The sequence below is a fragment of the Ovis aries genome, chromosome 3 (genome assembly GCF_016772045.2).
Source record: "Ovis aries strain OAR_USU_Benz2616 breed Rambouillet chromosome 3, ARS-UI_Ramb_v3.0, whole genome shotgun sequence".
Lineage (NCBI taxonomy): Eukaryota > Metazoa > Chordata > Mammalia > Artiodactyla > Bovidae > Ovis > Ovis aries.
The window spans coordinates 46,299,361-46,311,388 of NC_056056.1; the positions used below are offsets into that span (position 1 = coordinate 46,299,361).

The window sequence follows — 12,028 nt, forward strand, 5'->3', positions numbered from 1 at the left end:
TTGGTTGTTTCACTTTCATTTTAGTCATTAATACAAACAAAAATATCAACCAGCATTTATCAGTCAGTTGTAACCATAGGTTGGCTATAGATATAAGAGTTCAGCAAAAAGCAGTGAAAGTATTCTGGAAGAATCAATTGTAGGGGATTTACAGTAAGAAGTATGTATTATTTACAACTTGTGTGCTACAATTCCTTATATTACTAAAATTTATAAGGATAATCACACACACATTTTCTCCCAGAGAGACCGTCATCAACCATTTACCAGCATACCACTGGCTAACAAACAGGCTGCAACCACAGCACTTCAGGGTTTTCCCAAGTATACCATCTGAGACCTTGCTTTTCAAAGAGAGTGCTAGCCAATGATGAGACTGCAGGACTGGTAGTGTTTGGCCATGTCTGCTCTATGTGCAATCTTTGTGTTGGAGTTCTCTTTTTAACAAGTCTGAGACTTTTTCAGGCCTTCACTGTAGTTTCAGCCTCCTCCTACACAATTATTCTCCTTTCCCTCTCTCTTATCTAAGGTGTCAGAATATATCTTGTCCTGAAAACATTCCTACTCCTCTCCTTTTATCTTTCACAGAAACTTCCCCCAATAAGTCTCTTTCACTTCTAACTCCTTCTTCGTGTCATCTTCCTGAAGGATCCAAACTGACAGCAAACAAATAGTAAATAAATGGAAACAACAGGCAAGCGAATAAACTTAAGAAAGTGATACAGACAATGTTATTGGTGCAGATTGGGATTCCTTTGTGGCTCAGCAGTAAAGAATTCGCCTGCAGTGCAGGAGATGCAGGAGTTAAGGGTTCACTTCCTGGCTGGGGAAGATCTGCTGGAGGAGGGCATGGCTACCCACTCCAGTATTTTTGCCTGGAGAATCCCATGGACAGAGGAGCCTGGTAGGCTACAGTCCACGGGGTGGCAAAGAGTTGGACACAACTGAAGTGACTTGAGTACAGCACAATGGTGCTGATTAAATGTAAGAGTATATCTTGTCTGTAACTGTTACATTATGAATAGCACAAAATAAAGAGGAAAATTCTTCTAGTATTGGAAAACTATTATCTTAGCAAAGAATACTATTCGGCAATTAAAAAGGAACAGACCACCCCTATATACAACATGGACGAATGTTATATATACCCTAAAAACCGGTATGTTGATAAAAAGAAGTTAAGAGAAAAAGGACTATATGCAGTATGATTCCATTTATATGAAGTTCTAGAACAGTCAAGGAAATGTGAAATGGTGACCATTCAGGGAAGGAGCACAAAGGAACTTTCTGGAATGACTGAAATGTTCTGTATCTTAATATGATTTACGAGTATACGCACTTGTCAAAAGGCATCCAACTACACATTTAAGATCTATTCATTGCACTGTATATATTTCAATACAAAGGTGCAAAAATAATTCTTCCTACGATGATAAGATTTGTCATTTTCTTCTTGTAGATCTGTCCATTTCTGCTCTATATATTTTGAGGCTATATTATTAGATATCTGCAAATTTATGTATATATAACTGAATCACTTTGCTGTACATAAACTAACACAACATTGTAAATCAACTATTTTTCAGTAAAAACAGTTTAAAAGATAACTGCAAATTTAGAATATTGCTCACGAGTGGAAGCTTTTTTGCTCTTCTACATACACATACAATATGTCCTCCACACTTACTGCTTCTTTTCCACTCTCTTCTAATGTTCTATTTTCAGTGTTTCAGCATGCTGATTTGGGGTCGGGGTCAAATCACAAGAGGGTTACGTGCAGCCACAGAACTCGCTGCATGCAAACGCCTGGACGTCCCTTCTGTGGTCATTTGCAGCGTCCATACCTCATGGGCTTCCAACTCTAGCTTTGGCTAAGAATCCAGCCGGTGTCTGTTCCAGTGGTCAAAGCAAATCCTCAGCCAAAACAAAGAGCAGCCTGCAGAAAGGTGAGGGAGTAGGGTGTTTCGCAAGTGTTTACATTCCTGATGGAAGAAATACTTGGTTCAGACTTCAGAGAAGGGGTCTGGATATTGCGCGTTGCGTACCCTAACTTTGTGGTGGTGACAGCAGGTTGTAGGGCCAGGAGTGGGGGGTGGCTGGGGCCTCAGCCTCAGGAAGTAGGGGTTTGGCTGACACTGCACCACGAAGCGACTTAGCATCATCAGCAGCAGCACCACCACCACGCCTGATATTTTAAGGCTAGGCTTCTTTTACAGGCGCTTGGTGTAGCGGCAAGGCGTCATCTGAAGCGCCCAAATCCCAAGTGGGAGACGTTGTTGGGGGTGAGGTGGAGATGAGGCTTGTTTGTGGCTACTGGTGGGCGTTTACACCTTCCGATCCCCACCACTATAAAGCGGAGGAACCCAAGCAGCAAACGTTCGGGTCACACACACCTGCACTCTCAGTCACTGGTGGGTGGACCAGGCTCCACCTTCCTCCAGATTGGTCGACTTCCGTTAGCTTTCAAGTCAGGGTAGAAAGTAACTCACGGCTTCCCATTCTCCGGCTCGCTGGAGAGCCATGTTAGGTCGCGGGATGCAAACGTTACCATTGTCCCGAGACCGCGACACGATAACACGCCCTGCTTTCTTCTGCCGCCGCCACCTCCTCCAAACATATTATTTCAATGAATAAAAAGCCCCACAGCACAAATCGTTTCATTAGTGTAATGTGAGAAGTCTGCATTTAGGGGGTGAAATGCGAAGAAGAGGGACCAGGTGCCCTATTCCCCCGACCAATCCTCTAAACCAGCAAAGACTCAATACTGACTCCCACTATCCAAGGGGCCCCGCGGCGGGCGCCGGTTTTAAGTGATTTTTGGCCCCTCGCGGCCCCTGTAGCGTCCCTAGTTACCGGGCCCCTAGTAACCACCACCCTAAGCAAAGAGCAATCGGGCGCCTGCGGCCACGCCGGCTTCCCCGCCCCGGGCCAGCGCGGGCGCTCAGGCCTCGGCGGCGCGGTGATGGCTGCTTCGCACCGAGCGGCGAAGTTGGCGGCCAGAAGTCTCCAAACCCCGGTCAATCCCAACACCGGAGCGCGGGTCGCCCAGTACGAACGCAAAGACCCTTTGAATTCCCTGTCGGCGGCGGCGGCGGCCATGGAGGAAGAGGAGGAAGAAGAAGAAGAGAAAGAGGCGGCGGCACGGCTGGCGCGGGCGCCGGTAATGCAGGGGAGGGCAGTGGGGTGGGGCTGGGCGCCGGGTGCAATTGGAGGCTGATCGGCGACCCCCGGTGGTGAGGCGCGGGCTGGGAAATGCGAACCCTGTCCTGACCCGTACAGGTGAGCCTGGCCCACCAAGTCCTCTGGGTCCTCACGGAAAATGCTCGAAACCGAGGCGTTGAAAAGTCTTTTAACCAAAGAGGTTGTTGTAAAAATTTCTTGGAGGGCATTTACGTTACGCTATTTCTAATGAAAAGTACAGAAATTTATTCTTATGCTCCAGCAACTGTTGGGAGTAGGTATTTTCTTTTCTTTTCTTTTTTTTTCTTTTTCCTTTCAACTCGAGGAAAACTGTGCTGTCCTACAGAGAATAATCCAAAAAACGCAAGTGAATCAGCTGTGTTGTCAGGTGTGTTTTGTTGTCACTTCAATGTCTTGGTTATTAGTGCGTCTTAATACAATACATGAGAGATGATGGTTAAAACCAGCAGGAGTTTAGTGGGGAGATCAGAAACAGAGTTAAGCCTCCAGAGAAGCAAATTACTGAGGCTCCAGTGTTGCCACACGGCTCTTCAGAGTGAGGAGAAACAGCTTTTTCACAGATCGATTTTCAGTGTCGAGTGTTTTGTGAACACCTGTCTGCCAGGTAGGGGGCCAAGTCTGCCATCTGCTCTATTCCCTTAAAAGATGAGAACTTTGAATTTTAACCAGCAATCTGCAGGTATAAACCTTCTTAACCCCAGGTAAAGATTCTTTTGTTATTTTTAATATTTATTTATTTGGCTGTGCTGAGACTCAGTTGCCTCCATGCAACCTTTGTGTGGATTCTTTAGTTGTGGCATGCAGAATCTACTTCCCTGACCAGGGATGGAACCCAAGGCCCTTGCATTGGGAGTGCAGAGTCTTAACCAGCAGAGAAGTCCCCCCAAATTCTTAATACTGTTTGCTCAAAGCATCTTAGGTTAAAAACATGTAGTCTAGTGAAAGTCACTCAGTCATGTCCAACTCTTTGCAACCCCCATGGACTATACAGTCCATGGAATTCTCCAGGCCAGAATACTGGAGTGGACAGCCTTTCCCTTCTCCAGGGGATCTTGTGGTCTAAGGCTATTAGAAATCACTGGATATTTTGGAATTCTAATTTCTTTAATCTGCACTAGAAATGGTAATGAGAAAATCTGTAGTAACACCTTTTATGGGCAGTATTTTACCAACAGATAAACTGCTTGAGGTTATCCAGAGTAAAGCAGATTCAAAGACCCTGAACTTCAACCAGAATGAGTGACCTACAACCAAATTCATTCATGATAAAGCTTCAAATTTCAATACCCAATGAAGGAGGTGGACTGATGTTGAAAAATGATTTGAATGAAGAGAAGAATTTGGAGTCCTGGGTTAGGATCTGTTCATTTGCTAGTTAATATTAAGATGTAACTTCTTTCAGTTTGTTTCCTTATCTATAAAAGAGCTCTAAAATAACTGTCTTTCTTTTCTCACTGGGGTATTATGAGAACGAAATAAGAGCATATGTCATAGCTAAAAGACAGTTTGTATAAATTAGTAATAATAATAACAGCTGCCAGTGGGGCTGTTATTTGAACACCTATCCAAAAGAGAACAGGAGATTAAGTTCTCTTCTGGCTTGCTGTAGTGGAAAAGTCAGTCATTTCTGTGGTTGCAAGTATACTTCCAGAGTACCCTGTAAAATTGCAAATTTGTATTAGAAATATTACCTTAGGAGAGATCAGTTTATCTAATAAGCTAGTTTCTAAGGGACAGTGTCTCACTAAAAAAGAAAAAAGGAAGCTAAGTTTAACGCTATTCTGAGACCACAGTACTTAAAGGAACCAAAAGGAAATCTGGATCAGCTGCCACTGTAGTAGTGGTAAAGAACCCCCTGCCTGCCAGTGCAAGAGATGTAAGAGACGTGGATTTGATCCCTGAGTCAGGAAGATCCCTTGAAGAAGGGAATGGAACCCATTCCAGTATCCTCGCCAGGAAAATCCCATGGACAGAGGAGCCTGGCAGGCTACAGTCCATAGGGTCGAAGAGTCTGACACGACTGAAGTGACTTAGCGTGCAGCACATAGCAGTAGACCTGATGGAGACACTGGGGTGGGCAGACAAAGCACTGGAAAGGCAAGAAAGAAAGTGCAGCAGACAAGCTTTACCTTCCTCACAGTTTGGCTTGATATCTCACCTTGATTTTTAAACGCTAGTTTCTCTCAACTTTGTCGTCTATAAAATGGAGTTAACTCAGCTTACCATAGCCATCACACAAAATTGATTATGTAGAACTAACTGTCATAGTTCGGTTCAGTTGCTCAGTCATGTCTGACTCTTTCCAACCCATGGACTGCAGCGCACCAGGCCTCCCTGACCATCACCAACTCCCGTAGTCTACCCAAACTCATGTCCATTGAGTTGGTGATGCCATCCAACCATCCCATCCTCTGTCATCCCCTTCTCCCCCCACCTTCAATCTTTCCCAGCATCAGGGTCTTTTCAAGTAAGTCAGTTCTTCACATCAGGTGGCCAGAGTATTGGAATTTCAACATCAGTCCTTCCAATGAACACTCAGGACTGATCTCCTCTAGGTTGGACTGGTTGGATCTCCTTGCAGTCCAAGGAACTTTCAAAAGTCTTCACCAACACCACAGTTCAAAAGCATAAATTCTTCGGCACTCGGCTTTCTTTATAGTCCAATTCTCACATCCATACATGACTACTGGAAAAACCATAGTCTTGACTAGATGGACCTTTGTTGGCTAAGTAGTGTCTCTGCTTTTTAATATGCTGTCTAGGTTGGTCATAACTTTCCTTCCAAGGAGTAAGCGTCTTTTAATTTCTTGGCGGCAGTCACCATCTACAGTGATTTTGGAGCCCCAAAATAAAGTCTGCCACTGTTTCCACTGTTTCCCCATCTACTGTCATAGTAGGCCCCTTTAAATCCTTTGGCTTGCCAAAGGCACTTCTCCCAAGCCTCCATGGCTCCATATACACCCCTTGCAGGACTCTGTGCCCATATAAGGGCATTAAGGCATATTTTTTGAATCTAGCCTCAGTTGGAGATATCAGTTCACAGGTCTTGCTTTGTGGTTGATAATGATATGGGTAAAGCAATATTCTATAATTCACAGTTAAAATTTCATGGATTTTCCTAATGGGATGGCCTTCTCTTTTTTAGCAAATTTTGAGCATTTATTAAGTGCCAGTAACAGACTATTCAGAAGTGAGTGCTAGCAGACATAGCTCATGTTGTCACAGTGTTTCCAGTCTGATGGGGAAGTTGGACAATAAAAAATGAGCAGTCAAATGATTATAAGACAGGAAATGTTGGGAAAGAGGTGCCCAGGCTACTATAATTAAAAATGCAATAGGTGAGGACCTACTTCAGTGAGTTAACGTTTAAGCCAATGCCTGATGGATGAGAAGGAGCAGCCATTTTTGAAGATGGGGGTGGGGTTGGGGGTGAGAAAAGCATTCCAGGCAGAGGGAGCAACATATACAGAGGCCCAAAGATAGGCAGAGAAAGAGTTTTGTGTGATTAAGAATCTGAAAGAAAGCCAACAGGACTGGAAAAAGGAGAGGGGAAGAGGGCAGAAGATGAGGTCGGAGAGGTAAGGAGGTCCTTATAGACCAAGGTAAAGAGTTTAGTGTTTATTGCAGGTGCAATGAGAAGTCTTTGAGACTTTTAAGAGATCTAGTATGTTTCTGCTTACATTTTTTAAAGATGACTCTGATGGCTTTGTGGAGAATGATTAGAGGGTTTGACAAAGAAAGGAGATTGGGTAGGAGGCTGTTGCAGTGATTAAGGGGCCAGAGGCAGTGGCTTGGACCTAGGCAAGAAGTCCAGGCAAGAAGTGAACACAAATTGTATAGGACTTATGTGAGGCCATGGAAGAAGTCAAGAGTGCTTATTCCCAGATTTCTGGTTTGACCAGCTGCGCGGAAGATAATGCCATTTACCGAATTGGGAGTAACTTGAAGAGGATTAGATTCAGAGGCCCGGTGGGAATCAAGGTTTCAGTTTTTAACAGGTAAATTTGAGATATCTGTGAAACTAGCAAGTGGAAAGTTGTAGGAAGCAGTTGGGCCTATGAAACTGTAGATCTGTGGGGCATGGGTTGGATATTTCTATCTGGGAGTTTTCAGCATTTTTGAAACAGTGAAGTCACTTAGGGGCAGAGTGCAGAGAAAGAAGAGAAGGAGCCTAGTATAGAGCTCTTAAAACCCTCAACGACAGTCAGGTTGCGAAAATGGGGCAAAAGAGGTTAAGATCCGCTCCCATGGTAGAATTATTGCTGGAGTGTGGAGGTTTCCAATTCATTGGTTTCAGTGATGAGGGGAAGGGTCAGATGCTGCTAAGAGAAGGGACATTTCATCTTTGAAGCAGGAGGGAAGGCGAAAAGGGGCACAAAAATGGGCAGTTTTGTAGATGGAAGGATGAGGGAACTTCCCTGTGATGGTTTCTTTTTTCCTGAAGAAATAAAGGTGTTATCATTTGCAGTTGGGGAGTGGAGGTGGGAGCAGGTAGAATAGCAAGGAACAGGTAGGCAGGATCGTGGGGGCAGTGTGAGAGCCACTTCCAGGAGCACAGGAGGTGCCAGGCTGACCAAGCAGCCATTAGAAATTGTTCAGTTATTAATTTAGTATTACTGTTCACAAAACATTTTCTTTTTTTGTTGTTGTTACATTTTAATTATAGAAATAATACATAAACATTCTCCTTTTAAAATTTCAAATGTTATAAATAAGACTAAGGCCCTTTAATGCTTCTCCCTGCAAAAAGAGAGTCTGGCCCCTCCTGGCTCCCCCCACCCCCGCCCATTAGTAGCCACTGGGTTTTATTTTGTTTTGTTTTTTAAATGTTCGTTTTATTTGGCTGCACCCGGTCTTAGTTGCAGCATGCAGGATCTTTAGCTGCAGCATGTGGGATCTAGTTCCTTGACCAGAGATTGAACCCAGGCCCTGTGCATTGGAGCCCAGAGTCCTAGCCACTGGACCACCAGGGAAGTCCTAGTAGTCGCTGTTTTGAATCAGGTATATACTCTAGGCCTTTTCCTATCTCCTGTGTACATAGTATTTTAATGTATGGTAGCATTTTGTAGGTATATATTGTCCTGCCACTTGCTTTTTTTCCTTTTATCATTTACATGTAGATTTGCCTCATTCCTTACAAATCCCTTTAATGCAAAAAAATTTTTTTAATAAAAATTCCAGAATTATAGATGATAACTTTAACACAGATAATGATGAATGCTGATTACTAATGAAGCAACATGTGTTGGAAGGAGTCATCATCTAAATGGGTCAAGCCAATCTAGGAAAGATTATCCTCTAATCTCATGGCTGTGTGTACAACATTCTACAAAAAGCTCAACAGTTAAAGGGAAAGGATGCAATCTTAGGCTCTTGGAAAATCAGGCCTGTGGTATCTCTTTAGAAATTACGCATCCTTCTCTATCGTTTTCAAACATCTTTTCCAGGTTCAAATAAACTTCATCCTTTTTGTGAAAATGATTGTTATAAGACTTTCTTTTAAGGAAGAGTCTAAAAGAATGAATGGTGGATGCTTTTGGCTAAAAACTATTCTTTGGAATATCTACCCTATTTTAATGATAGCTTTTGAAAGAGAAGCCCTTTCCTTAATACTCAGTAGAATATAGCTCTTTAGAGCTGCCAATATTTCTTTGATTCAGTCTTTTGTGAGGGAATACCTGTCCATTCCCCTTGGGAGGACTTAATATTGTTTTAGCTGGACATTTGTTTATCTAGAAAACACTGATTGAGAGTCTTTCAATGACTATATACTCTTCTAGGTACTGGGGACACAACAAAGCAAAGGCTTGCTTTCGTAATGCTTACTTTCTGGTAGGGGCAGGCATGTAATACACAACTACATCAGCAAATATGAGTAGAATGTCAGTTGGTGGTGAGTACTTATGAGACAAATAAAGCAGGAAAAAAAAAAGGGTGACAGTGAGTCAGAGGAGAGGTTGTCATTTCAAAAACGGGTAGTCAATGAAGACCTTGTGGAGAGGATGACATTTTGAGTAAAGCTCTGAAGGAGTGAGCAGGTGGGCCGTGCAGATATCTGGAGGCAGAGCATCCGAGGGGGAGGGAACAGTAAGCCCTCGGGGTGATTCTGCTGATTCTGTGAGCACTAGAGAACCTGTAGACTGGAATCAGCCCCTGCTGCTAGAGTGAGCTGCTGCTGCCCAGAGGAAGAACACTGCTGGGGTGATGTTGTGTTGTTGTGCTTAGTCACTCAGTTATGTCCAACTCTTTGCAACCCCATAGATTGTAGTCCATGGGGATTCTCCAGGCAGGAATACTAGAGTGGGTTGCCATTTCCTCCTCCAGGGGATCTTCCCAACCCAGGGGTTGAATCCGGGTCTCCCACATTGTGGTCGGATTCTTTACTGTCTGAGCCACCAGGGAAGCTGCGGTGATACAAGCAGACAAACAGGTGGAGAGCTAACCAGAAGGAATAGTCCCTTCTTCCTGCTCCAGCCTTGCAGCCTCCCTCTAGCCCCACTTTTGGCAGAATCTAGTGGGAAGCCTCTGGCAAAGCGGAAATGTGGTTTGCAGAGTCCTGTCCCCAGCATCACAGAGCAGGTTTGGAGCTGTGAGACAATAGTTTAACAACTGGCTCACATACTTTATGTTTCTTAAAACTGAAGTTCCAAAGTTCTTAGCCTCCCCACATGACTAAGAAGTGCAGAACCTAGGCTTGAATGAGAATTCTGACACCATGTCTGTAATCTTTCCCCCAAGCCATATGAACGTTCCAAACTGCAAAGTGTCTGACCCTTTCAGCTTTGAAGGATTGTAAGGGGGCTGAAACCAGATGACCAGGGCAGAAACAGAAACCGCATCTTGATTGCCCTAACCTCCCTTTCCAGGCTTTCTGCCCCAAATTGCTTTGTGCATTTTTACTTTCCTTATAGCCTGCAGCTGTGTGCTTTCCACCATGTCCACCCACCCACCCACAACCCCATCCCCACTGCTTTTACTGTCATTTCCTCTTTCTAGAGTACCTTTTCCCTCTTTCCCCATATACTTTCTCTGATCCTCCAGTTTTTCCATTCTTTGGCTCAGCTCAAATATCACCTCCTCCAGGAAGTCTTTTAGCATCTTCCAAACTGAAACAAAACCAAAGCTCCCTTCCTTTAAATATGGTATCACTTTGTTGCTGAATCCAGGGTCATTTGCCCAATGCACAGTGAAGCCAAACAAACCGACACATTAGAGCTTGGAGCAGAGAAAGGTTTATTGCAGAGCCAAACAAGGACAATGGGCAGCTTGTGCTCAAAAAGCCCAACTACTCTGTTGGGGAAGAGGTTTTATAAGCAAAATTTAGGGGGTGGGCTTCAAGGGTGTGTGACCTTTTCTTTGATTGGTTGATGGGAGGTAGCAGAGTGGTGGTCAAGGAAGCTCAATCATCAGTCTTCCAGTTCCAACCATGCTGGGATCCATGTGCTTCTGCTCAGCCTGAAGTTACCATCCTCCACCTGGGTGGGTACCTTAGTTTCTATATCAGATTGTTTTGTGTTTCCCTTAAGGAGGAACCAGGACCCTGCTCCTTCCAAACACTATTTCTTGACTGCCTTTCTTTTTTTTTCCTACAGTCCCTCACTCCTCTAATTAATAACTATTTGCATCTGCTCTTTGGAACAAGGACATGGAAAGACTGTTGTGTCCTGGAGGGCCTCACGGGATTCTGCTCAGTTTCAGGCTGATCTTTGTGATCTTTTGTGATCATGGTCCATTTCATACTTTTTTGTACATATTTTTAAAAATTAGTCATTTATTGTATTTTTGGTTGCACTGGGTCTTTGTTGCTGCTTGCAGGCTTTCTCTAGTTGTGGCGAATGGGAGCTACTCTTTATTGCAGTGCATGGGGTTCTCATTGCGGTGGCTTCTCTTGTTGTGGAGAACACGTTCTAGGTTCATGGTCTCAGTAGTTGGAGCTCGTGGGTTAGTAGTTGTGATGCACGGGCTTAGTTACTCCATGCCGCGTGGAATCATTCCACACGAGGGACTGAACCCGTGTCCCCTGCATTGACAGCTGGATTCTCAACCAGGAGACCACCAGGGAAGTCCTGTCACTGCTTATTTGGATGCTAGTGTTTGCCAATATTTCCATCCTCAAGTTCTTGCCTCTCACTGCGCACAGGAAGCCTTACCTACACCCAGGGCTGCACCTGCATTTCTGTGTGCATTGCTGGCTCCTGTATTTCCATCTCCAGCCCAGCCTTCTTACCAGGTCTCCAGATATATTTACCCCTCTGTTTCCTGGACATTGGGCTGCCCTACTGTCCCCTCACACCTAGTGTGTCCTAAACAGAGATTAATTTCCTTTCCCTAAAAATACTCCTCTTCCCTGTAGCCCCTCTACTGATAAATGGCAGATCGTCATTTACCTAGACATGCAGTACTCCAAACAGAAAACTTTTTCAGTTTCTTGCGCACAGTCCAGGCCATTGTCAGGTTAATGATTCAGCCTCTTAAATCTCCCAGTAGCCCATTAACCGCCACCAACCTTGCTTTCCTTCCCTCCACTTCACTTGCTACCAGAGAGTCCTTCTGAGTGTTACTGACTCACTCTCTGCTCACATCCTTCAGGGCTCCTGGTGCCTGTGGCTTGGCCCACTGGGCTGTTGGTTGGGGCTCTTGACTTGCCTTTTTCACCTTGTTTTCCCTCCTCTGCTGTGCTCCATATATGCTCTTCCCCACCCCCTCTCAGACTGTATACCTTCCTCTGAGCACAGCATGCTTGTTACTTCCACTTGCAGTGAAAAAACCCTTCTGCGCTTGGGAGGAGTGTGGTGTGTCTTTGGAGTCTAACAGGCGTGGTATTGGA

At 44.4% G+C, this 12,028-nt stretch overlaps 1 protein-coding gene and 1 long non-coding RNA gene across 3 annotated transcripts in view; one reads left to right on the plus strand and one right to left on the minus strand.

The window, feature by feature from the left end:
- Positions 1-3,167, minus strand: LOC121819032 (uncharacterized). The gene is made up of 2 exons (XR_006059162.2): positions 2,394-3,167; positions 1-1,982 (listed from the first exon to the last, which is right to left on the minus strand). It is a non-coding gene; the product is annotated as an uncharacterized LOC121819032 (long non-coding RNA).
- The window catches only part of FAM161A (FAM161 centrosomal protein A), a 25,584-nt gene continuing 16,433 nt past the window's right edge, over positions 2,878-12,028 (plus strand). For both annotated transcript variants that reach the window (XM_027966713.2, XM_027966714.2), the window contains exon 1: positions 2,878-3,160. In XM_027966713.2, the coding sequence (XP_027822514.1) occupies positions 2,963-3,160 (198 nt within the window). In that variant the 5' untranslated portion in view covers positions 2,878-2,962. The remainder of the gene's footprint in view (positions 3,161-12,028) is intronic.